General features: G+C 47.8%; 1 protein-coding gene across 1 annotated transcript; it reads right to left on the bottom strand.

Annotated features, from left to right (window-relative positions):
• Positions 1-2,915: 2,915 nt before the first annotated feature.
• On the bottom strand, positions 2,916-26,857 carry PRMT2 (protein arginine methyltransferase 2). The gene is made up of 11 exons (XM_024562588.4): positions 26,705-26,857; positions 25,174-25,275; positions 19,746-19,850; positions 18,921-19,103; positions 15,260-15,421; positions 14,185-14,349; positions 9,623-9,798; positions 7,309-7,438; positions 6,100-6,236; positions 4,421-4,592; positions 2,916-3,488 (listed from the first exon to the last, which is right to left on the bottom strand). Exons 2-11 carry the CDS (start codon positions 25,210-25,212, stop codon positions 3,456-3,458), a joined length of 1,302 nt encoding a protein of 433 aa, XP_024418356.1. The 5' UTR covers positions 25,213-25,275; positions 26,705-26,857; the 3' UTR covers positions 2,916-3,455.
• Positions 26,858-27,483: the final 626 nt, after the last annotated feature.

The following is a 27,483-nucleotide window of genomic DNA, read 5'->3' as shown; positions in this document are numbered from 1 at the left end:
GTAATGATCAAACAATAGATAACATACAAAGAACTATGAGGGCTTATTCTGAGTCAGGGTCAGTTAGCTAAAGGGTTATAAAACTTTGGGAAACAAACTCATTTCATGCTTGGACCCTTATCAGAAAACTGAGGACATTCTTAGCAAAGCAGGTTTCACAGGATTTTATGCATTCTTTCTTAGGTCTGATGGCCCCAGGGAACCCGTCCTTTCCAGAGGGCTACACCGCCCTCTGTCATTGTTTCAGACTTAAGTCAGGCAGGGGAAGTAAGGCAGCCAAGAGATTAGGAGAATTCTGGCAGACAGAATGAGGACTCAGGCTATGTCAAAGCCAAGGGGCGAGGGTCCTTCACTCCCTTTTCCTATAGCCCCCCAAGTCCTTCCCTGTGGGCCCCTTCGTGACCATGCCTGTCTTACATCGTCCCTCCCTTGAGGAATCTTACGCATCATTGGCTAACCGGTCATCTGCTCAGGGCCAAGCAGGGTGAAGTAAAGGGGGCAGAGGCAGCACCCCTGCCAGGGAGATAAGCTTTGTCTCCTTAGTGGCTTATGGTCCCAACATTTCTCACTCAGCCTTAGCCTTGGGGGGTTACATCTTCTGAAACCAGGCAGGGTGGTTCCCAACACACAATTAACAAAGCTGAGATGCATGACACATTTAGAGCTTTGCACACACTCAACGACAGTTGAACACACACTCTTTTCAACTGCACATGATTACAACTGACAACTGTTAAGTCACAGAACAGGATTCAGCAGTTTCAAGGCACTGAAGTCATTCAGTTTGTTCTCAAACCATGGTGAAATTAAGCTAGAGATTGATAAGGAAAGATAACTAAAAAATCCCACGGGGATTTGGAAATTTGAAAATTAAGCCACACACCTCCGTAAAAAACTCATGGTACAATAGAAGAAATCATAACAAAAATGTAAAAATATTTCCAACTGCATGATACTGAAAATATATCAATATACTGTTGTTGCAGCTAAAGCCATTCTAGAGGAAAAATCCGTTTCTGACGCATGTGTTAGAAAAAGAAAAAGGTAGAAAATCCGTGATCTAAGCTTCTACCTCATAGAGGAAAATAAATCTCAACCCCTCCCTCACATTAATGACAAATCAATTCCAGGGGGAACGCTGGTCCAAGTGCAAAGGCTGAGGCAGTATAAGCTACAGCAGAGAATGCAGAATACCTTTATGTTCTTGGCAGATTTCTTAAACAGGACACAAAACGTGCTAACCATAAAAGACAAATAATGTCAAACTGGACAACATGAAACTTAAGAACTTCTGTTTATAAAAATATTCTAAAGAAAGTGAAAAACGAGCCAGAGTAGAAGATAGTCACAAAATAAATACAGTGGTACCTCAGTAGTCACCAGCCTCAGAACCCGTCAAACCCGGTACTTGGAGCATTTTGATGATAAGAAATGTGTCAGCCCTCGGCACTTGTTCACCACTCACCGCACTTGCTAGAACCTGTATGAGTCACGTTGCCCACCCCCGCAAGAGAAAATGCTTTATCAATCATTGCTTGCTCGCCATTCATTGGAACGAACTAGCAATGAATCCCAAGGTACCACTGTATATGACAAAGGACTCCTACTCAGATTCTATCAAGAACCCCTGCAAAATTAACTGGGAGAAAAACCAACCCTAACAGTAAAACGACCAAAAGTCCTGAACAAGCGCTTCAAACGTAGGGTAGCCAATGGCCAATGAACACACGAGGCTGCATTAGCCGTCAAGGTAATGCCATTACACCCACACACCCACCAGAAGGGGCAAAATGAGACACACAGCAGTCGGTGTTGATGAGGATGTGCAGCACAGAGACTCGACGTTCTTTGACTTTGAAAAACTGACCATTTCTAGCAAAGCTGAGCTCCTTGGCATATACTCAGCAGGAGCGTGCACCAAAACACACACACACACACACACAGAAAAGTTTACATTTGCACCAATCATAATGGCTAGACACTGGAAACAACCCAGCTGGCCACCGACAGTGAGGAAGACACATACGCTAAGGTGCAGTCATAGGGTAGAATACTACACGGCGATGAGAGGGCAGCCACACTGCACAGAACTCATGGAAGGTTCTCACAAACACAGTGCGAACTAAAGAAGGCAGACAGAAAGGAAGACTGTCTTAGACCACTCGGGCTGCCACACCAGTATACCAGACAGGGCGGCTCAAATGGCACTTATTTCCTACAGCTCTGGAGACTGAAGTCCAACACCAAGAAACCAGCCTGTTCGGGGTCCGGTGATGGCCTGCTTCCTGGCTCATAGACGACCACCTGCCTTCTCACGGCGTCCTCACATGGCGAAAGGGCCCCGCACTCTCTGGGGTCTCCTTCAGGAAGGCACTAATCCCATCATGATGGACAATAACCCTCATGACCCAGTCACCTCCCAAAGGCCCCGCCCCCAAATAACATCACACTGGGGATTAGGATTTAACATGAATTTTAGGAGAACACATTCAGCCTATAACAAAACGCACTGGTAAGTCCACCTATAACATGTCCAAAACCGGGCAAAAGTTATCTGTAGTTCTAGAACTCAGGCGTGACCCTGGGGCTGGGGGTGATGCGGAGCGGAAGGGGCCCTTGGGGGCCTCAGGTGTGTGGAAGCGTTTTGCCCGCTGTACCGGTTACACGTGTGTCCACGCTGTGAAATTTCATCCATCTGCACACAACTTGTGCAGTTTGGAGTATGGATTTTATATTTCAGTAAAAAGTTAACTAAAAATCAAAATCACACACACACACACAAATGTGGACGTGTACCTACTGGCATGGAAGCTTCCTCACGACCCTGGATGAGAAGGGTGACAAAGCAGTGCACGCAGTGTGATCCCGTGCTTACGCAAATAACGTGCGGGCAGAGAAGTAGGTCTGCACGAACATTCGTTTAAAAATATTTATTGAGATGTACTATGTGCCAACACAGTTTACCTGGAAGACATCCCTACAACTGTACTATCTCATGCAGACCCCAGCGCATGCACTGCCACCTCCAGGTCCTGCACGGCTGTGCAGCCCCACATTCTGCACACCGAGGGGACGAACCGAGGGCAGTAGGACACCATTAACACATGATGCACGGACAGTCACTTTCACAGGAGTACAAGGTTGACGCACGTGTCCTATGAGCGTAGAACTAGACCTAGCTTAGGAACACCCAGAGGTCGGCACTGTGGACACCACTGGTGGACACCTGGAAACACAGCCTACTTCTAGAGGACAGACACGGGCAGCGACAGTGGCAAGGGCAGCCCAAGAGTGTTGGTCTGCGGAGCACACAGGGAAGGACGTTGCCACCTGCCAGGCAGAGCAAGCGTTCACAGGCTGTCACAAGAACGAGCAGTCACATCCGGGCGTGACTTCCTTCGCTCAAGTGCATTCCTCCAACAGCTCGCCCTGCTTCCCGAGCGGCACTTCAGCTGTCATCTCCAGATCGGAAAGACTTTTTCTCCAACCTAAGCAAGACAAGGAAACAAATGAAGCAAATAATAAACCACTGACGTTAGATTAACACATAGTTTTTCCTACTAATAATTAAACATTGGACGAGAGAATGGCATTCAGGTGCAGAATTTTTTTAAATGACAAACTTACAAAATTACCGTAAAGCAAAGCACAAACAGGTATCAAAAATAATGGAAAACTACCCTGGCTGGTGTGGCTCAGTGGACTGAGTTCCAGCCTGTGAACCAAAGGGTCGCCAGTTCGATTCCCAGTCAGGGCACATGCCTGGGTTGTGGGCCAGGTCCCCAGTAGGTGGCACGCAAGAGGCAACCACACACTGATGTTTCTCTCCCTCTCTTTCTCCCTCCCTTCCCCTTTCTCTAAAAGTAAATCAATAAAATCTTTAAAAGAAGTAACAGAAAACCATTTGGTGATTTTCTTTTCCCTCCTACATTAAGAGAATCCATTTCCCAGTGGCTTCTGGGCCTAAGGCCCCCACTGGCTGCACTGTTTCACTTGTGGGAACGAGGGCTCTTCAGTCCTTAACCCACCGCCCAGTCAGAACATGCCCCTCACACTGCAGGGCTGCACACCCACCGCCTGTGGGCACAGGGCGTGTGCATGCCTTCTTGATAACTCAGCCCTCTGCCCCTTCTCTCTGCCCAGGGCTCCTGGGCATGGGAGGGGTGGCCCCCAGCCTGGTCTGGGTCTCCTCTCACTGACTAGCTGTGTCCCAGAACAAACCGTTTACCTTCCTGCACCTCCACTTCCTGTTCTGGAAATAACTGTGTCCACTTCCCTTTGTGAGGATTAGAAAAAGGATGCAGGCAAGATGTGGCCATGGTGGCAGGCCAGGACGGGAAGAGCATCCGCCACTGTGATCACCACACACCATCCCCCAGACCAGCCCCACTGCACACAACTCAACAGCTAAATATCTTACTCTCTGCGACGTGGGGTCTTGTCCGGAAGTGACAGACCAGCTCAGAGCGACGGACATGTGCCTCCTCCACACTGGGTTTCTCTGCAGCACAACCGAGCCTGTGAGGACATCCCCTATGTAGACGGGGACGGGCTCGTCCATCATAAACAGCACCTGCTTCCAGTGGGTGGTGCTGCAAGACATGGGGGTGGCATTACTGGAGCGCCCACCCTGAGCCCGACTTCTCAGGGACAGTGGGGCAAACAGCCCAGCGAGGACACGGCTACTGGATACTGCTCAGATTCCAGAAGGGGCAAGGGTGGCTCACCCTGGTGGCCCAGGGAACACTGGGGTGCTCAGGGGCACATGGCCAGATACAGGGTCCCCATGTGGTCTCTCTCCCCCGGGCCCTCAAAGGATCAACCCAGCCTCTGCCTCCTGGCACAGCAGAGTCCACCCCAAGTCACCCAGCTCCTTCTCTAAGCCAATGGTTCTAGTTTCTGCAGCTAAGGAGAAATATACACTGATGAAACTGGGTCCAAAACACATTAATCCCGTAAAAGTTAGGTTGTATGTATACCAGACCACTGTGACGTTTGGGGAAAAACAGTAACACTCTGAACCCTCTAAGTTCTGTAAGCTGTGGCCCCAACATGGCCTTCCCCCAGCACCTGGCGTGGCCCCACGGTCCTGGCCAGCTGAGGCACCAGCTGCCTCTCCCTACCCCCTGACTCTCGGGCCACCTCCCCTCAGCCACCATGGGAGTCTCTCCCTGGCCCTTCACTGAGCAGGTGTCCTTTGGCTCTGTGCCATGTCCTCCCTGACCCCGTCCCTGATACCACCTGTGTGCGGACAACCGCCTGCGGACACTCAGATGGAGGACGGCCCAGCACACACCGCTCACCATCAGTTCCTAAGGTGAGTGCTCACACCTTCGAGGTGGCCCCGGAAGGAGGACTGGCGGCAGTCCCAGCCCCGCAACCTCCACAGGACACTCTGGGCGAGCAGCTCCTCAGCCTCACTATCTCTCAGAGTGACGGCCAGGCTCCTTCAGGCCCAAACGCCACAGCCAGCACCCCTCTCTGGCACCCTGCTCCCTTCTGGCTGACCCCCCTGCCCAAGGGGAGTGTCAGGAGGGCAGTTACTGAAAGGGGCCCTGAAAGCCCCACATGAAGGCGGCACTTCTACGGGCCGTGTGCCCAGCACCATAAACAGACAACATCGGCCCCCCAGTGTGGGCACGGGTGTGCAGCCACGAAACACTGCTGCACAGAACACCTGTCTCAAGAAACATTTGCCTCCGCAAAAAAGTCTGAGGAAAAGCCCTACGACGCTGCTAACTACGAAAAGCTTTAGCAGCGTTTAGGGCAACTGAGAAGACAAAGCCTGTTTCTCCCTAAGCCCGGGGTCTGTTCATCCAGGGGGCCCAGGAGCAACCTGAGGAAGCCAGGTACAGGGACAAATGGGGGTGCAAGGCCTGGGCCCCAGCGCCCACCCATCTGCATACCTGGCTCCACAACACAGCTCCCCAGTCCAGGGGTCAGCTGGGTTTAGAGAGATTTCAGGTCAACTTCCAACATTACCAGATCTTTACATTCATGACTCTGTCGTACTTTTCTGTCATGCCAATAACTTGGAGGCAAACCCTTCCACTCCATGGAGAGCCACTAGTGTACCCGTGGGGAGGAGCCAACACTCACGGGTGGAATGGTCCTGTGCTCAGCACCAGCTGCGGCTCATCCTCCTCCAGGTTCTGAAAGCGGACACTGAACCAGGCCGTGAATCCATGCAGAGTGCCGGCTTTCTTGATATCAAAGCACAGTTCACCTTTCATTGTCTGTCCAGCCAAAGAAGAGAACAGACACGGGTTCATAAGCACGGGGCACAAGGCTGCCTCAGGCGCTGTCTGAGCGAGACTCAGCAGCTGCTCCCTCCGCGGGCCACACCCACACACCTACAACCCTGCACTGAGCCAAGGCCTGTACCGCCTATTCCAGTAACTAAGAAACAAACCTAAACTTGCTAGTTTAGCTGAACACGTCAAAGACCATATAGAATTTCCTCCCAAGGAAAGTAAAATATTAAAACTTGCGTTGTGAATTCAAGTGCAACAGATAATCAGAAAGGGTTTCATTTGCCTAATTTTCTGCCCCAAAATTCATGAATACTTTCTCTTCTCAGTTCTTTGCATAAATAGAAAGTTCAAGTCTGGGTCTTGTTTGACAACTGTAGCTGAAACAATCTAAAGCCTCGGAACTTCAGTTCCCCTCTGTTTTGCCCATCAAAGTTCCAGATGGGGGTTCTCAGACACTGTCTCTCCAGCTCCCCGTCTCAGAGTGCGCCCTTAGCCTGGGGCGGTCCTGACCCATGAGTGCGAGAGAGGGTAAGTAAAAGAAAGAACTAAGAACTTTATCACCACGGGTAGCTAAAAAAACTTAGAAAAAAATTTTAATTCACATTCCTCCAAGGCCCTGGCTGATGTGGCTCAGTGGATTGAGCACCGACCTGCCAACCAAAAGGTCACAGGTTCTATTCCCAGCCAGGGTACATGCCCGGGTTGTGGGCCAGGTCCCCAGTTGGGATTGTGTGAGGCAACAGATTGATGTTTCCTTTCTTTCTCCCTCTCTCTCCCTCTCTCTAAAAATAAATAAACAAAATCTTTTTAAAAAAATTTCATCATGAAATTGGATATAATTTGAATCTCAAGGTGCTGATATTAAACATAAATCTAAAAATAATGGAAGAGGTTAAAGAGGTTAACTAGTAATATAATAGTGTAAAAATATAAAAGAAAATCAGAATAAATCAGAAGAAAAAAGACTGTGGGGAAAATCAATAGCAAAAAGATACAAATTCGTTTGTTTGTAGAACAAGGTCCACGCATGTGCGCACCCATGACCCGATCTCACCTCCAGATCAGCGATCTGCACCGTCCTCATGTCCAGCTGTAATATAGTGCACGGTTCAGAGAGACAGTCTTCTGGTTTCAAAATGTGGTTATACTTGGGCTTTGAAAAAAACTCCTTAATTGCTAAAGATCTGGGGGAAAGGTCAAAGGAATTACTAAAAGTCATCACCAGTATCTCAGGCTCTGTCACACACACGTGCGACAACAGGGCATGTTTTTCCTATGCTGTGTGTTAGCAGGAATTCTAAACCACCGTCTGCGACCCGAGTGTGCGAGTAACGGGGCCCTTCCTTTGGTCCTCTTCACGAGGCCTGAACACACAGGAAGCCAGCCTTCACCGAGCACCGAGGAGACACAGGGCTGTAGTGTGTTTTCTCTACGTTTATAATCTATTTCGTCATCACAAAATACCTTTCACAGGTCTCCTACTATAATCACAGCAAATGAAAAAATACTTCTGTCCTAGGTTACGCTGTAATAAATGCGGTGGACCAGTAGGACCGAAGGGAGCCACTTGGGCCTGACTCTCACAAGACAGAGCCGCACCTCCTGCACGGCCCTCTGCCTGTCACCCGCTGCCTCACACTCCATTTCAAAGGCCGAGCCCTGTGCCTGCCAGAAAGTGATCAGTGATTACCACAGAAATGTGCCAAAAATTAAGCACAGCAGTAACTTCGGAAGTAGCAAATAAAAGTAAATATTTTAATAAGGCACCACTATATGTATAGTTTAATTTTTTTCTGATAAAAGTAATTATGTACTTATAAGGAATTTGGAAAGTATAGCATATTCCTACCTTAGCATTTTGATACATTTAGTCACTTTTCTCCTACAAATATATATATATATTTGTACGAAATAGAAGCCATTCTGGACAGTTTGTGTCCTACCAGTCTTACTGTATCTTTAACTCTAACACCATTTACTGGCTCTTAACTCTAGTATCACTCAGGTTTTTTAAACAGCTGCACAGTACCCCATCAGATGGATATACGGCAATTTAACCACGTTTCAGCATTGTGCACACACGCGAGCGCGCCCTGACCCTGTGACAAGTATTGTACAGCAGGAGGCTCTGACAGTAAGGGGAGGTGGGTCCCCGGACGCCTGCCTGCAAGGTCCCCGCACCCACAGCTCTGTTCGGATGGTGCCCATCCCTCTCCCATCATACATGTGGCTCACGCAGCACAGGCTGCTGCTTTAATCTTCACCTGTCTGGTGGAGCAAAGATGGCATTCATTTTATTTGTTTTAATTACTAATAGCGTTGCAATGTTTTTCAAATACAAGATGGGATAAATGTAGGTTTACAGTTGTGAGTGTGAGAAACACAGTGTTTATTCTTGTATTATTAATTACTTTTCATTTGAACAACTTTAAACCCACTTTTGCCCCACCCTGTACTCACTGGTTAACAATTTTTTGTGAATGACTTGCCCATTCCTGTGACTTGACTATAATTTTATTTGGATATTCATCTGTTTCTAATTGACTCTAAAACGTGTCCGCCAGTAACATTCTCTGAGTAGTCAGTGCCTTTTTAATTGTATTTTTGCCGTTTTCTGACACATAGATGCTGTCGGTTTTTAAACCCAAGTCCAGCACCTCTTTCTCTCTTTCTTTCTTTGTTTCTGTTGACTTTCTTTCCATCTAGGGTCTGATACACAGGCCCCCACAAATTCTAACACAAAACTCTTGAATCCACACGGAACTGAATTTTAATGTGTGGTGTGAGAAGAGAGAACTTGCTCCAAGGGGCCAACTGATCGTCCCAGGGTAATTTGCCGCTTCAGCCCTCGCGCCCCACCTTTCCCAGACTACAGTTCTATTGGAGCTTCCTGCCTGTCCTGCTCACTTGCCTTTTCTGGGCGTAGGACCGAACTGCTTCAATGCACCTGACTCTCATAGACCTCAGTCCCTGGCAGCGCTGCTCTTTTCCTAACCTGCCCAGCCCTCCCTGCCCACTTTTTCCTAGAAGGACTACAGAACCACCCTGTCAGGACCTTCCCTCCTCACTCCCTTTGGGATCTGGGCTGGGTGCCATGATTCAATGGCCCACACATTTATAAAGGCTTCGCTTTAAGGGCCCATTATATTTGGGAACTCAAATTGCAAAACACATTTCAATTCCCATCGCAGCTATTATCAATTCAAAGGCATGGCAGGCAATGTGCGAAATTCTCAGGCACGTGATACAAATTTAGACTGATGGCAAGTTCTACATCAGAGCACACTGTTCTGTCTTAGAAACGCCTGCAGTTCACTCTGCGGGAGGCCCAGCCGTGCCTGTGTTATGCCCGAGCCACGGACACTCACTTGAGAGCGCTGAGGTTGAACTCATAGGCGTTGTCCCAGAAGAGAACCTTGCTGCGGTAGTCCTTGTCGGCGCTGCAGGGCACGAGGTGCAGCGCGGCCGTGGTTGGCCAGATGACCCCGCCCTCCTTCAGCCACGCGTCCCGGGCGTACAGGATGGACTCGATCATGAACTCAAACTGCACAGGAGGGAGAGACACGTGGGAGACAGGGTGACTGAGAGGCTGCACAGACTCCCGCTGCATTTAGACGGTCTGGGATCTGTCTTCACGAGTTTCACCCGCAAGAGTATTACCAGCCAGGGCAAGTGCTGCCCACCCAATGGGCCTTGGAGACTTTATCTTCTACCCACATATTAACGGTCACCTCCTATCACAGCTGGGGTTTAAGTCACATCACTTCTCGTTGGATTCAGAACTGAGGCATGGCTAAAGGTGGGGATAAACCTTCGCTCTCACCCTACCCCACTCACTAGGTAGTTACTACTACATTTTTAAAAGCCCCTGAGTGTTGCAGGGCTTTAACTGCAAATGAAATCAACTGGGGTTCTCAGAATATTCACAACCCCTTAGGCTGATTGAAATCGCTGCTTAAAAACAGGACCGGTCAAAGCAGGACTGCCACGGAGGTTCACGCGGTGCTTCGGTCACAAGGGCAGCCAGATGCCACCTCGTGTCCCTCAGAAAGCCCCCAGACACAGGCGGCACGTGTCGCCTGCACCCGAGAACACGGCTTACTGTCTGAACCAGAGGGTGTGCCAGGGAGCGAGGCTGAGGCCAGGGACCCTTCATCTCGCAGCGGATGAGAAGCCACAGAGGCTTTTGTTTTCCTTAACCCTGGGAAGGGTTCATGGTAAAAGTAATACATGTTCGGTATGGGAAACTTCAGAAAACTCAGAAAAGCACAGATAAAAATAAAACTTAGGACTAAACCCGGCACCCAGTAAGGGACCTACCACTCAGAAGTTTATCTTCAAGAATTTTTCTTCAAACACACACATGCACAAATGTGAAAATTATGTATGTGTAATTTTTAATTTTATTCTTAAATTATCACACAGTAAATCCAATCCCTCCCAACTTCCTCCTTTTTCTCCATAAAACAATGTTCCTCTCCGCTGCTGGACTTGCCCATGGCTTCGCTATAGTTTGCTTGTTTGTCCTAAATTTCAATGCCTTGCTGTTCCTGAATAAATCAATTTTTGCTGGTAAAATAACTGACTTATTTTTAAGGTCAACAGTCCTTTTTCTCTCAATTTCTGAAGTTATGTATGCTGAGACAGAACCAGAGAAGGCAAAAATGACAAACTCAAGACCAGGCCAGTGGTACTTCAAATTCTGGTCTTTCCCAAACTACCGACTCAGAAATATATTTTTCAAAGTTCTCAAGCGGCCTCTCCCTGCACCCTGTCCTGGGTCAGCAGCCACACTCAGGGGAGAGACAGGGTGGGACATGCTCGCTCCAGCTCACCTGCCACTGAAGCTAGGTCATTGCTACATGTGTTTTAAAAACAAAATGGGAATCATACTGCGATTATTTTTTGTGTGTGTGTTTTTTTTAAAACCAACCGCCACCAACTTGTCTCTAAGCTTATAATGAATCTTTCTAAAGCCACAGAGCAGTCTCTTGCACGGACGGTCACAGTTATTTGTAGTGCTTTTTCCAATTTCTGCCCTTTTAAATGGGATTGCCATTTACATTTTTAGCATAAATTTGTGTAAAAATCTGGTAATTTCCTTAGGATGATTTCACTTATTTATTTTTAATGCTTCTTGACACATTCTGCCCTGTTTTCCTTCAAAAGCCTGCACCAATCTACGCTGCCCAGCAGTACGTACAACACTTTCCCCAAAACCTCAGTACCACCACTGGGTGTCAACAGGTAGTAGAGGGCGTCTCAGCCAAAGTGGAAACTCGAAAATATTTAAGTCCCTTCTTTGATTATTAGTGACGTTAACCAGCATTCACGTGTCTGGTCTTGGGCCTGTTCACACCCCTTGCCACTGTCCCGGAGTCATTGAAACCATGCTTTTCTCATTGCCCCATCGGAATTCTTTATGAAGTAGGGATATCAGCCCTCTGTCAAAAGTGCTGCGATTCTCTAGTTTCACTTGACCTTTACTATTCTGCAGGTTGGTTTCGTATAAAGGGTACGTCTTTGGTCAAATATTTTATTGTATAGTTTCTTTACGGGCTTTGTTCTTAGAAAGACCTTCCCATCCTAGCATCAGATAAATTTATACCAATTGTTTTGGTTTTTCTTAATTACTTAACTCTAGAACCTATCTGGATTTTATTTTAGCATACGGCATGAAGAAGGACCTAACCATTTTCTGCAAATAATCGATTGTTTCAGCATCTTTGGACAATTACAGATCCTTGCCTCAGTGACTGGACGCCTCCCCTCATTATAAACTAAACACGTGTGTATTGGGTTGTTTCTGTACTTTCTGTCCTGTCCCACGATCTCTCTATCTCGTTACCGTATGTCAGCAACAAGGTGGGAAGGTGTGTGGGAGAGACTGGGGGCCTGAAGTCTGAGGAGCTCTGAGAACAGGCAGGGAAACCTGAAGAGGATGCTGGGAGGGCACGAAGCACGGCTGTAGAAAAACTGGGTTCTGCAGGGGACATGGGGACAACCCAAGCGGGTGAAGATGTGGCAGCTTCCAAACTCACACCCTCTCTGTATCCAGTCTCACCAACTCTGGGCCAGGTCAAGACCCTGCAGCGAGCCCTCTGACAGGATGTCCCAGGCACCTGCACACAGCAGCCAGGCCTCCCAGGACTCACCACCTGCTCCAAGGTCCTTGTCCTGAATTTGGTGCCACTCATTTTTTCCTCACCCCTGTGCTGTCAGAGTCCAAGCCCCCTACCCTCATACCCACACCCCCCCCAAAATCCACACCCTACCTACAATCCACACCCCCTCCCTGGAATCCACGCCTGCACCTGTGCATGGAATGGAGCTGCCAACCCCACAAATTCCCTGCTGGACTGCACCAGCCAATCCTTCCCTCGGCCTACAACCCCCACCAGCAAGGCCGGGGACTCCACCCAGCCTCCTCTGCCTGAAAGACAGCCAACCTACCAGCAGCACCACCCAAGGATGGAGCCCAGATGTCCTTCCAGGGGACAGAGAACCCACCAGACACTGCTCCCTTCCACCCCCCTAGTGGGGGCCTGCCAGCCCTCCCCAGTGCCTCTCCCCTAGTCTTCCCCTTCAGCTCCCTTCTCTGGCCCCTTCCCTGCTGCCCCCAGCCCCCAGCCGAGGCCCTCCCCCATCGTGCCACCCCAGACCCTGAAGGCATCACTGCCCTGCGGTCCCAGTGGGGCTCCCACGCTTGGCCTGAGCTCTACTCTACACCTACGAAGTCCTGGACGGCTCAGCCGCTGGTTGCCTAACACATGACAAAGTCCTGGGAGCACAAAGAACCAAAACCCAGCTTCTTCCCCCACCCACTGGATCACAGGGACACTGAATCCAGGCCACTGTCCCTGCCTGATGCTGCTCCCCCTCCCCCTCCTCCTTCTCCCCTTCTTCTCCTCCTCTCTCCCCTTCCCTCACATTGCCCATCTCCAGGAGCAGAGCTGGACCCTTGGCAGCCAGGCTTCCCCTGACTGCAATGGGCATACACATCTCGACCGCAGGCTGGATCCCCAGGTCCCCACGGCCAGAAGGAACTTGATAAACATCACTGAATGAACACTGGTGTTTCGGGGGGCAAAGGCCAATGCCCACCTTATGGATTAATGGTGTAGTCAGTCTGTTTTTTCCCTGTGTATAATCTTAGGAATCCACAGAGGTTATTAATAAGCCAAATTATATCATGGATGTTGAGTCTATTTCATTTTCTCTTCAGACAATTTCAACAGGGCTCAGGGGCCACCATCATTTGCTGTCATTGCCCTCTACCTCTGTACTCTGTAAGAAGCCAGGGCAGCACTCATTCAAACATCCCTCGTTGGAAACATCAGCCGTGTTCCCCTCGTGTTCACCCAGATGTACTTCTCCGGGTTTTAACAGATGCTAACTTTCAGACTGGGGTGTTTCACTGTAATGCCTTAGATCCTGGGCCAGAGGGCTGGGCAGGGGGTCTGAGGAGACGGGGGCCTGCAGGCCCAGCTCCCACCCACCTCTCACTGGCCCCCAAGCTCAGAGTCCACAAGCACACTGGGCAGGGTGGGGTGGCATATAACCAGAAAACTGTCCACCCCCAGCTGTGAGACTCAGGGAGCGCCAGACTCTCCCTGACGCTAAGCAAGGGGCCGCTGGCAGGAGGGAGACCCAGGCTGGGCAAAGAGACAAAGGCTCTGCCTGCATCAAAACTCAGCCTCGCACATTAGGCGCTGGGTATTCGCAGGTTCCCAAAGAAAACAGGTCATGTAAATCACTCGTGAAAGAGTTCCAGATTTCTTATAAAAGCATTTTTTATCAGTTAAAATAAGACACTGGGCCAATGTTCATACAAAAAAATCAATTACATCTGACCTTAGAAAAAAATGTCAGAATGAATCATAATTTGTGAAGATTCCAGATACCAACCCAGCCGCTGCCCCACCCTTACCAGCAGGCAGGTCCCCATCCACTCGGACACCAGCACGTCCACCTTCTCCGGCAGCACCACGTCCTCCACCTTCTGCTGGAACACGGTGATGATGTCGGCGAAGCCATTCTGCATGACCAGCTGCCCTGTGTGCTGGGCCATCTCGCTGGCCTCCACCGCGTACACCTGCGTGCGGCAGAAGCACCATTAGTGCAGGCCCCGGAGCTGCACAGCAGTCTGTCATAGCCTCGGCCACGTCAGAACCGGCATCAGAGAAAATGGCAAATGGCAGGGACAGAAGGCAGGCAGTGTGCTGACGGCGGCAGGGCCAGCGGGCTGCCTGTACCAGACGGAGCCCTGGGAAGGGAGCTGCATCTAATCCTAAGTCCAACCTTCCGCCTAAAACAGACATGGGGCTGCCGGTGGACAGAAGCCTCTGCACGCACACGGGCTGCCCGCCCCGAGGCCTCCTGGGTAAGGCCAGGGCCCAGCTCCCATTCACGCAACAACCCCCTACTGAGGAAGGGGGTTCTCCGCACTCATCTGAGGGCAGTCCAACTTTCGGGATACCAGTGGCTCCTCACATGATTTCCAACCCAGGTCCTCAGTGGAGGGTCCTGAGCACTACATCATGGCTCCAACGGGACCAAACTCAGGTGCTCCCTGCACTGCAGCCGCACCTGTTACCTAGGAACTGCATCTGCCTGTGTGGGGGACACCAAGGGGCTACAACTCTGCACAGCCAGCCGTGCTTTCCAGAAAGTGGGCGAGGTCTGTCCTGTCCCTGCCAGGCAGTCACCACCCAGGGCAGGGACGTGGATGGTGCCCTGTACACACGGATGCCTGTGTTTCTACATTAACTGAAATAAATGTTTCACAAAAACTACCCACCACATGCAGCTTGCGGGGACATTTTCTATCTGTCCTGTCCCACTCTGTGCTGTCTGTGGCTCATTAACCAAAGTCACGACCTCTGACAAACAGCCTGGGAGGACACACTGCCCGCTGTCATGGTGCCTCGTAAACAAAGGACACGTCATCGAGACTCTTGAGACTCCACTGGAAGCTACTAAAAGGACGGCCACCTCCTACTCACCGCTTTGGGCTGCGCGTAATGCGCACAGAAGAGGCTGATAATCCCGGTCCCACAGCCCACGTCCAGGATCACTTTGTCTTTGAGGGACTCTCTGTTCTGCAGGATCACATGGTGGTATTTAGTTGTCCGTGGCTGGTCTGTCAGCATCTCCAAATGAAGTTTCTACAGGAAAAGCACAGTACGAGTCAATGTCTATAATTAGAGCTACACCAAGCTATGGTTTAAGGTGGAGGGTGGGGGCCTGAGTGAAGCCGCTCGACCCCACACCTAAAACCATGAACAATCAAAAGGCCAAAATATGCCAACAGATAAAACAAAGAGCAGACAGTGAAGGAATGAACGGGAAGTTTCCAGAATCCCTCAGCCTCAGTGAGATGCCTGCAGCTTCTCCCTGCAGCCTCCCAGAGAGCCAGGTGAGCAGAGAAGCAGGTGTGGACCACTAGGAGGCAGTGCAGACACCACCCTCCCGACCACCGTTCCCACCTGAGGCGGAAGGAACCGCCACGCTCCTGACCAGACACAACGTGGCCGAGTGTCCACCAAGACAAGGCACGGACAAGCCATCGGGAGAGATCCTGGGGAGCACACAGAGCTCGGCCCCAGAATCCTCCTCACTCACTTAGGGCCCAAAAGTCACTCTCTCACATAAATCTGTCCCTCATTTGCTTGACAAAGGGGAAGTCTGAACGGGCCTTCACAAGCCCATTGACAGAAAAACAAAGGGACCGACACAGGGAGACTGGTGGAGTGGAGCACGGACCCAGCTCTCCTGCCTGCAGCGGTCACCTCGTTAGAAAGTGGACGCGAGGACGTGAGGGTGTGCTGATGCCAGGGGGGAGGGAGTGGGTGGCAGCACGGAAACCAGGAAAAAACACATTCAGGGCAAAGGCTGTTGCCAGGGACGAAGAGGGTCCGTTCACAATACAGGAATCACCTCAGCAAAAGGTCTTAATAATTCTAAATACTTCTTATCTAACAATAGAGCTCCCAAATACACAGCAAAGACCAACAGGAAGCAACACGTAACAGACAAATGCGCGATGGTGGTCAGAGGCTTCAACGCCCTTCCCTGGGTAACTGACGGGCATGGGCAGAAAGTCGGTAAGGCAGACACTTCACGACACCACCGGACAGCTCAGCCACGCTGACGTTTACAGAGACCTCACCACCCACTTACAGCAACACCACATAAGGAAATAGCTAGGAACAGGTTTTACAAAATCAAAACCGTAAAACTCTGAGAGACACGAAACGAGACTTAAGAAATGGAGAGAAGCAACGTGGTATTACAAAGATGTTCCTTCTCCCTCAATTAATGTACACTTTCCATGCAATACCAATTAAAATGACAAATAATTTGGCATGGGGAGAAGGGGATACAACAAATGATAATAAAACTAGTTTCTAAAACACAAACAGCCAACGCTAGCCACGAAAATGCTGAAAAAACAGAAGAGCTTCCCGAGGCCTCGCTCTCACGAAAGTTAAAAAGCTACAATAATGGAAAGTGTCTGGAACTGCGGGAGAAATAAATCAATGACGCAGAACAGAGATTCCAGAACAGATCGCAGAACTGTGATGTATGATAAATGTGCATTTCTACATCAGCAGGAAAGGAGGTTCGGTAACTGATGTGGGAACAGCTGGATATTTGTGGGGAAATCAAGTCGGAATTTTACCTTATTCTTTACAATAAGTGAGCTCTAGATCAACGTAACTATTTCATTGTAAAAAAATGGAATCACAAAAGTTCTAGAAGAAAGATTTTTATATATTTATATTTACAATCTTGCTGTGAAGAAGGTCTTTAAAACCCAGGAGGCACAAAGAAAGACAAATTAAACTATATAAAAAGTTTCTGGGGGAAAAAAAGGTAGCAAGTGATAAGTGTAATACATATAACTTCAGGCTAAACTGCTTATTTAATATTTAAATCAACAGAAGTAAAAGAAAAATGGGAAAACTGTATGAAAGATTTCCCAAAAAGGACGAAATACAAGAGGCCAGTAAATATAAAAGATGATCATTGTCATTTTTTGAAATAGAAATCAAAATCAAGAGATGTCGTACTTCACCTCTGAGACAGAAAATCTGTTTCCCTTTGACACTCTGTGGTGGTGACGTAAGCACCCACACACATTGGTCCGTGTACAATCAGCAAATGGGCAGGATCCACCGAAGTGAAAAACACACCCCCCGAGTCAGGCAGGTTCGTGGAGGAGGACATCAGTCATTACAGAAGTGCTCGTCATGACAAAGAGCCGTTACACAAGCACAGCCCACCAACACAGTCCTTTTAAAAGCAACACAATACTCCGCAGCTGTTGTAAAGAACAGACCTTCAAAATAGCACAGCTGCGTGAGAAGAGCAAGGTGAAAACAATGTGTGGGATGCTCCTGTTCTAGAAAGTGAAAAAACGAAAACCCACGCACCTTAGACCCGGTAGAAGGGTAAACACCGCTGCTGAAAGCAACAGCAAGACCCAGCAGCACTGGGCGGGGGGGGACACGCAGGGAGACAGAGACTGAAAGCTCTAACTGTGCAGTCACGCGCCCTTTCACGACTGGGACCCCTGGTGAGCAAGGCCTCGTCAGGCGATTTTGTCGTGCGCAGGCCAGACTGCGCTCACACAGACCCAGACGGTGCATCCCGCTGCACACCTCAGCCACGTGGTCCACCGCCAGCACATACACGGCCCGCACCGCTGCGCACACACCAATAGTTCCTCACTTACTTTAGCAGTTCTAATTGTGAAATACAACATATCTGGCAAAATGGACAGTTTACCAAATACAGTTAGGGAGCACCCGCACCAGAACACTGCGCCCCAAACCTTCCCACCCGGCCTTGCCCATCACAGACCCCTCTTACCCACAGGCCCCCTCCTGGTCCTCAGGGGAACCAGGTCCCCGATCTCCCTCAGTTTCACCGCTGTGTACACCCCTCATGCACAAGATCTCTAACTTCATGTAACTGAATCAAACACTAGCGAGTCTTTGATGTCTTGCTTCTTTCACTCCATCTTAGGTTTGTAACATTCATTCTGCAAATATCTGTTTTTATCGAATTTTAAAATATAAACAGGTTGTCTGGACCATAGGATTATAGGTCTGGTTTCATATTTTAAAAAACCAAACTAATAAGCCAGTTATTTAGAGATATTATTATTGTTGCTTTATAACTTTTTTGTATTTTGTATTTTTAAAGTAAAATTTGTCACTTTTTAAAATACCGAGCAAAGTTCGTAATCCCATTGCTCAGATAATCTCCCTAAACTGGGGGTCAGCTAACACCAAGTCCATGGGTCGATCCAGCCCACGGCCTGCTTTTGTGTTGCCTGCAAGATAGAGATGGCTTTTACATTTTTAAATGGTTTTTAAAAATCAAAAGAAGAATATGACACAGAAAAATTACATGAAATTCTAATTTCAGTATCAGAGATGAAGTCTTCTTGGAACCCGGCAGCTCGCTCCGTTATGCCTTGGGGGCTGCTTCCATGCTGCCACAGCGGAGCCGAGGAGCCACGAACCTAAGTGTGTGGCCTGCTAAGCCCTGCTCTAGGCAATGAGAAGCCCAGACATTATTTTGAAAAGTGAGAACCTAACACCAGAGAGAAGAAGCCACCACCGGCCGGCCGAGCAGGGCATCTGAAAGCAGTACCAGGGTCCCGTAGCTGCCGAAGTACTCTTCGTCCTGCCACGTGTCCTCGGGGTCGCACTCCTCCAGGTCCTTCCCCAGGTGGTTCGCCGGTATGTACCCACAGCAGCCGGCGCGCTCGCCCCACCACCAGTCAGCGGTAGTTTGTCTCAGGATGAGAATTTTCTCTCCTCTCAGAAAACTGAGCTGGAAACATGAGGAAAGAAGTGAAAATTCCAGAAAAATGAGTAGTTATCATTTCAACTGTGGCTCTGATAAATCCCCTATCACTGGGGCCCAAATCACAGTGATTTCAAGAAGAAGTCCATGGGTAATTATACCAAGTGACGAGGTACCCGGATTTAGAGACTTCCGTGAACATCTACGTGAAAGAAAAGCATGGCTTAACTGGTATTTTTTAAAGAGAGTGAACATTTACTAATGGCTTAGAACAAACTCTCCCAACAGCTTCTCCATCATAACCCAGCTATGTGACAGCTTATTCAGAGACTGAAGACTTAGGCAACAAAATTCCTGTTACACAGAGTAAAGTCTCCTTCAACTACATATTTTTATTTTATAGCCTTATTTTTAAGTAATGAGAGTAGGTTCTTAATCAAGGTTGCCAAGCAGAAACTGCAACAGGGGCTTCCCCCCCCCCCCCCCAGGCACCTTTCACTTCAGGCTCGGGACCCCAGGCTGCCAGGCTGGGAAGGGACGGGTGGGCCCTCACAGGCCTTGCGTGGCTTCCCACGCTTCAACTTTGGCATGACTTCTGGAACATTTCACCTACTTCTGTCACTGTGCATGCTGGAATCCACAAAACATGGACCCGGTGTCCACAGCTACCTGCGTCTCATCGGTGGCAGAGTAGTCTGCGATGGCCACAAACTCCTCGGGCTGCACTCCCTCCGCGAGGTGCTCTTCGCAGTGTCCCACAGGTTCTTCTCCCTCCTGCTCAAAGCCAAGGAGGAGACAAGGAAATGATTATGGGGCTTCTATTTTTCTCCCCTCCCTCCCTTCCTCCCTTCCTGGCTCCAGGTTATTAGGATGGTTTCTTGAAGATTCAAGTGACCAAGTTTTTATCACACAAACAATTGGGTCATCCTCACCAGCAGAATTGAGGGGGTCTCACCTGCACTCCACCTTTACTGCTTATCTCTAGTACAAAATGATTTGCAACCTCAAGAGAACAGCAAAGAAAGAAGCACTTTTAGTGTCTACGAACCCTTAAAGGATGCTTATGTTAATGGCCACTTCCTGAAGGTGATTCCCAGCCCCAGGAGAAAGAATTCCCCGTCTCTCTGCATGTTGCCCTCTGGGGACCTCATCAGAGGCGGAGACAAAGCTGGATGGGCCTCGCTGAAGGCCCAGGAAGGAGCTGGTGACGTCTGCACCAGGTGTGCGGCCTCAGTGGACAAGGCTGTGACTGACATGTGCTGCTCAGGGCCCAGAAGAGGGCCCTCCACCTTAGGGGCCTGCGCGCTGCCCATCTCCACTTCCGCCTGCCTGGAAGATGCTGCTGAAGGTGGCAGAACCTCCAACCACCATGCCAGTTCACACTGCAGCAACCCTGTCCCACCTCGCACATTTTGACAAACTTTCCTACACACAAACATAATTCCCCTGAAATTTTGTGAAAGCACAAGAGTTCACAGTGGAAAATTAAAACCATCTGTAATCTCCCTCGGAGGTCAGAGATAGTAAGTCGACACATTCATATCCTTTCAGACTCCTTTTCCAGAGTGTACATTTAACACATGCCTACAGGGTATTTTTTAGGATCATAAAATTCTGCCTTGTAACATGTGTTCCACTTATTAAATTCTGAATATTCTCCTTCATTATGAAGTACACTTCTATTTTAATATCAGTATTCTATGAACTAAAAGTTATTTATCCAGTCTTCTAGTTTTGAACACTTAAAACTGTTTTCACTTTTTCACTCCTGTAAATTCTGAGAGGATGAACTTTCTTTAACGTAAGTCGTTTTGCCTCTCCCTCTTCTCTCAGGATAAATGCCTGAGCGTGAAACTGATGACCACGAAGACAGGGCACACATTCATGAGTTTTGATGCCACTACCTCGTGGCCTCCAGAAAGCTGGCTCCTGAGGCTGCGGCAGCAGAGCGGGACTTAGCACAGGGGAGTAAGCCCGATTCTCCTGCACCCTTATCAAGGATGGACATTCTTCGCCTTAATCTCTGCTAATCCGAGAGGAAGAAACTGCCTGTGTTTGTTACTTCCTCTTTGATTATCAGGGAGGACGAACATGGTTTTTAATATTTATCAGTCACCTCTTTTATTTTGCTAATTGCCTCCTTGCATCCTTTGCACGTTTTCCTACCACAGTAACATCGGTCACAGCAGTGTGCAGCAGGGTCACTTTCTCCCACGCCTGCCCTCCAGGCCAGGTCCCTGCTCCCCCCAGCACGTCCCCTCTCACTGCCACCCCCAATGCTCACTAACCACCTGGCGTGGATCCTCCCGTACTTTCTCCACGCTTGTGTCGCTCACCCACACAGTTTAGTTTTTCTTCTGGTACAGCTTTCTGCAAAGGACATCACAGACCCTCCTTTTTTGATTTTGCTTTTTTACTCACAAGACCTTGTGGAAAAAGCTGCCCAACTGTTAGAACCCTAACTTACAATTTTCAACAGCTACACAACATTGCACAGCGGAAATTCGGCCTGACTCGTCAGTCATCCCCGACTGATGGGCTTTCTCTTGGTGTCCAGTTTCCTGTCACCATAAACAACGCTGTCACACACATCTGTGCGCATTTGTCCTCATGTGATGACATTCTGTTTTTATGGGGCTGCCAGGGCCAAAAAATAAGCAGTTTTCACTCCAATATTTGTCGCTTCCAAAGGTTGTTGCCTTTCACTTCACCAGCAGTGCAAGCTTTATCCTCTACCTGATCCTCAGCAGCAACAGGTATTATCACTGTCTTCATTTTTCCCAGGATGATAGGTGTAAAGACCCCAGAAAAAGTAACTATGTGGGAAAACAGGCTATTTCTTCCACTCTATTTGAAAGACTTTAGGGAGTGTAAAGAAACAATAGTAATTTATTGTGCGAATTATAACATATATCAAAGAACAGCACAAAAAAAGGTGGGCTGGTAAAGGGAACTGATTTGGAGGCTTGTTACATTGTGAAATAGTCCAAAAAGAGACTGGAATAGGTTAAGGATTCACAGTACAATTTCTTGGGTAAGCACTAAAATAATTTTAAAAAGATACAGCTAAAAAGCCAACAGAAGAGATAACAGAGAATAACAGAAAATATTTTATTAATCCACAAGAAGGCAAGAATGGAGACTGGGACAAAGAAAAATGCAACACAAAGAAAACAAATAGCAAGATGGTAGAATCAATCATTACGTTAAATGTTAATGGACTAAATACTCCAAATAAAGAGCAGAAATTATCTACAGAAAAAGAAAGATACTGCCATAGGCACCTTGTAAGAGAAACACTTTAAATATAAGGAATTAGACAGGTTAAAAATATAGGTATGTATTTGTATGTGTACCACGGAAGCGCTAACCATGAGAAAGGTGGTACAGCAATATCGATTTAAGACAAAGGAGATACAGGCAAGAAGTATTAGCAGGTAAAACGAGACAGATTTCATAAAAATAAAAGGACCAACTAATCTAGAAATACTAACCCAAATATATGCACCAAATAACAGATGCAAAATACATAAAGCGAAAAGTAATAGACCCAAAGGTAAATAAACAAACACACAGACAAATCTACAATCATAGCAGAGATTTTTAAAGCTCATCTCTCTTAGCAACTGATAGAAGTGAACAAAAAGTCAGAAAGGATACAGAGATTTGAACAACACTAATAACCCATCTGTCCTTAATGACATCTGTAGAGCACCACAGCCAACAACCGCAGAATATGTGTTCTTTGCAAGTGCGTTTGGAACATTAGCCAAGAGTCCATTATGACTAGGCCATAAAGCAGACCTGAATAAATTTCAAAAAATGGAAACTTACAAAGTATTTTTTCTGACCAAATACAATCAAACTAAAATTAAGTAACAAAGAGATAAGTAAAACTTCCCAAGTGTTTGGAAATAAAACAATACATTTCTAAATAGCCCAGAAAGTTTTTCATTTCCATTGGTATATAAGAAAGTATTTTAACTGAACGATAATGGAAATACAACCTATTTAAATGTGTAAGAGGCAGCTATAGCAGAGATTAAAAATTATAGCTTTAAGACATATTAAAGAAGAAAGGTTTAAAACCAGTGCCTAGTTTCCATCTCAAGATGACATAAAAAGCAAAAATTAAACTCAAATATAACAGAGTAAAGGGGAGAGAAAGCAGAAATCAATGAATAGATAAAGAGAAAGTCAACAAAGATAAACCGGTTCTTTGAAAAGATAAAACTGATAAATCCTAAAAAGACTAATCAAGGGGAAAAGAGATAAAACACAAATTGTGGATATCGGGTACCTCCTCTGTAACGGAGGGCGCTACTATTAGGATGAACGCAAATATTATTGAAATAAATTTCAATACTAACTTAAATGACAATAACATCTCAATAAGGAGTCAAATCATGATTTACAAGTAATCAGAAAATTGAAATAACAAGATACCATTTCTAACCCATCAGACTGACTGAAACGCAAAAGTCTGATGCTGTCGAGTATTAGCAAACACTGCGGACGCTGGCAGACCTGTGAACTAGTAAAGCCTCTTGGCAGAACACCTGATCGTTATCTACTAACACTAGAAACCTGCAATCCCTTCCACCCTGCAACTAATTGCTTGGGTGTAAACCCTAGAGCACGTGTGTGCACAAGGAGACTTCTAGAAGGATGTTCACTGCAGCACTTTTTGAAATAGAAAAAAACTGGAAAAATGAAAGTGTCCAACAAGAGGGAAATAAATAAAACATGCTGCACACCTAGTATACACAGACCTATGTACCCATCTATGAATGTGATATGTTCTTATAAGGAACACACGACAGGAGCATCCTTCAAATTGAACTAGCTATAAATACTCATTAAGGACAAATCCCCCAAAATAGCATTAGTGGAAAAGGCAAGGTGCAGATGACACACAGAACATGTTGCCATTCAGGTAAATTCTAAAGTTGCCTAGATAAGTTATAAAAAGTATAAAAAATGATGCAGAAGCACAAAAATCAATTCACAATTCATAGTAGTGTTTGCCTCTGGAGACAAAGGAAGATTGGACCTGGGGTTGGGTAACAAACTTTACTTGTAGTTTTGTTTTATATACTGTGTGTATATATTCTGAAGCAAACATGATAAAATGTTAACAAATTTTCTCCTCTGTATAATATGTACTTGATGTTTGAAAAATTATTGTGTAAATGTTCCAATATATTTTGTATTTCTCAAAAGAAAAATGAGACATCCATGGAATTAGAACATTTCATGGTTAATTTTAAGAAACAGAGTAATAAAATGACCCAACTTTAAATAAAATTTCTATATATAAAAATTCTAATGAAATTAGATCATTAGAATAAAAGGGGAAAAAATGTTAAAATTGACATCACAGACATAAAATTGTTTAATTTTTTAAAACACTCATTAGATTTTCATTTGATTTTTAATTTTTACACAATCAACATTTTCTTGAAATATAAGGTCACTTTTTTACTGTTAATTTAAATGAAACAGTATGTGTGTCCCAGGCAAAAAAGCAGTATGAATACACAAATCCTTTCCAATGCATCCAACCTGTTTTTAACACATTATGCCTGAGACTTTATTAAACAACTAAGAAAACATGCTAGCTTCACCAGCACAGATACCAAAAATGGAACCCAAGATTCCTGGGAAATGTTTACAATGCCTAATGTAGAATGTCATCTGTAACCCTTACAAACATTGCATTTCCTTATTTAAATTTTTTCAATTTATTTTATTCTGAGAGAGAAGGGAAGGGAGGGAGAAAGAGAGGGAGAGAAACACTGATCTGAACACACCCCTCCAACACACGCTGACAGGGGACCCAAACTGCAACCCAGGCATGTGTCCTGAGCAGGAACCAAACCCTCGACAGGCCTTCCACTTCAGGGGACATCACCCCAACCAACTGAGCCACACTGGTCAGGGTGCATTTCCTGTAGTTAAGTATCCCCTGGTGGGTGGCCACCTTCATTAGTCCAAGGAATCACTCTGGACCTACCGCTCTATCACTCGGACCTCAGCTCTCTGGAATGGTCATAGTCTTCAAGTACAGGTTCCGACGGACCAAAACTGAAATTACCTGAGATTCGCTTCCGGGGCAGTCGCCTGATGTTGCCATAGTTCTCTTAGGCTCTGCCGCATAGCTGCCACTTCTAATGTTTCATTTTTCTCTCCATTTCTCCTTTAAAAGAGAGAGAATGAGAAATTGCTTTGTTACATTGCATAATGCCTAATTAAGGTTACTTCTCTTCTAAGGTTCATGAAAAGGTACTCTACCAACTGCAGCTATAACAGGTATGGGTAAAGAATGGAAGAGAAATAAAATTTATAAATGCAATTCTTTACAAAAAAAGTTGAAAGCATTGAAGATTTGACTTTCAGGAAGTGTGTTTTCTTCACTAGTCTGTCGGGTGTTAACCCTAGTCATTGGCCAAAGACTGTTAGTTTCTGTCAGACCCCTGGGTTGATTTAAAACATATCGCTGTCAAAAGTTTTTCTTGGAACAGTGTTAGCTTTAATTCCAATTAAACTTCCCTACCTAGGGCTTTAAAGTGTTTCCACTAACAGGAACCAAGGTCTGCATCTTCCAGAGGCTTTTCCTTCTCAATTCTTTTTTTTCCCAGTGACAGTGTAATCCATATTAAGCTCTGAGATGAATGTGCTTTTTTCAATTTAATTGTTTCAAATGCGTGTTTCACTCATCAGTCAAGACCTAGTAATTATTTTTGTGACATTGGTCATTACAAATGCTGATTTACATACGCTGCACTTCCATTGGAAAACCCTGCATTGGGACCAGGGTGGGTCAGCGCCCAGTAGATGGGGCGGGCGGGGCGCAGGCGGGGCCCAGGCGGGGCCCAGGCGGGCCGGGCCGATGGAGGCGGGGCGTGGGCAGGGTGGGGTTGATGGATTGAGGCGGGGCGTGGGCGGGGTCGGGTTAAGGTAGGAGACAGGGCCTGGAGGTGACCAGGCTGGTGGGGCGGGGAGAGGTAGATGGAGCTGGGTGGGTGGGTCCAGGGCGGGGCGAGACTGGTTGATGGATGTGGAGGGCCAAGGATGGGGGTGAGGGCCAATGCGGAGGGTGGGGGCCAAGTGATGGCCAGGCCCGCAAAGGAACGCAGTCTCTGTGCACTGTAGGCTGAGTGGCCCCAGGATCGTGACGGGCAGGCAGCCAATGTAGGGATGGGTGAAAGGTGGGGTTAGTGAAGGGCGGGACGGGACGAGGCGGGACACCCGGGACTGGGGTAGATGCCACAGAGGGAGAAGTAAGAGAAAAGCTAGATAGCGGCTCAGAGCGGGTGGAGGCTGACATGGGGGCTTGGGGTGAAAGAAAGTGGGCGTGTCGCTGAAGTGGGCGTGACCTGTGGAGAGGGGCGTGGTTGGTGGGCGGGGCCCTAGAAGGGGCGGGGCGCCGAGCTCAATATCTGCCGCCACTGCGAGAAGCACTGAAGCGGGAAAGGCACCGGGGGTCTCGGAAGGCGACCCAGGCCTCAGCTCGCCCGCTGACGCACAGGCCGAGCTAAGACCTCTCACCTGGCACGTCCTGCCGAGGCGCGGTCCAGCGGCCCGAGGTGCCCGTGGGAAACCTACCTCAGTCGCCTGAAACCTACCCAGCTGCGTTCCTCCGCCGAGTTCTGCGTCCACGCCGCCAGTGTGGAGGGGCTGACGGCTCCAACCAAGAGCCAGAGCCACCGCCCTTAGCCCGCGCAGGCGCGATGCTCGCAAGCCGTCCTTGAAAAGGCCCCGCCCCGCGTATGCACACTCCTTACGCGCGCCCGGGTCTGGACTAGTAGGGCCAAGGGCTTCAGCCCGCGCAGGCGCGGTGCGGTCAGGCCCTTCGCGCAAAGGCCTTACCTTGCGCTGTTCAGTCCCCGCAGGCGTATTTCACCTGTCCTGCCTCCCGCGGTGGCTCGAAACCGGACGCTGCGCCCTTGCTGTGCCTCCTGGTCTCGTCATGTCTTGGAGGAGCCGAAACTCCGGGGCTGCCAGCCCGACCCGGACACAGGGGAAGCGGTGCCTGCGGACCTTCGTGGCCTGAGGATGCAGATCCATTAATGGACGACAAAAATGGCAAAGATTTCTGGAGCCAGAACTCCCGTTCTCCTGCTTTTCTTGTAGTAATTCAGTTAACCTCACCTTCTTCGCTATGAAGTGTGAATCATTTATCATTCTTTCCATTTGACAAATGGGAGCAGAGTGATTATATTTTTATATCAACAAAAGGAAGTTTGGAGTTAAGAGTAGATGACGTTAGTGACCGTGACCTTGTGGTGGTCTCGGGCCGCGGGGCTGGGGGTGGGGGGAGCGGGAGGATTCAGCGTGCAGGGCTTCAGTTTTACGGAGATGGGTGTTGGCAATGGTGGGACAATATGAATGTATCTAATACATG

The sequence above is a fragment of the Desmodus rotundus genome, chromosome 2 (assembly GCF_022682495.2).
Source record: "Desmodus rotundus isolate HL8 chromosome 2, HLdesRot8A.1, whole genome shotgun sequence".
Classification (NCBI taxonomy): Eukaryota; Metazoa; Chordata; class Mammalia; order Chiroptera; family Phyllostomidae; genus Desmodus; species Desmodus rotundus.
Note: the sequence above shows the minus strand (reverse complement) of the source record. Positions and strands in the feature narration are given on the sequence as shown.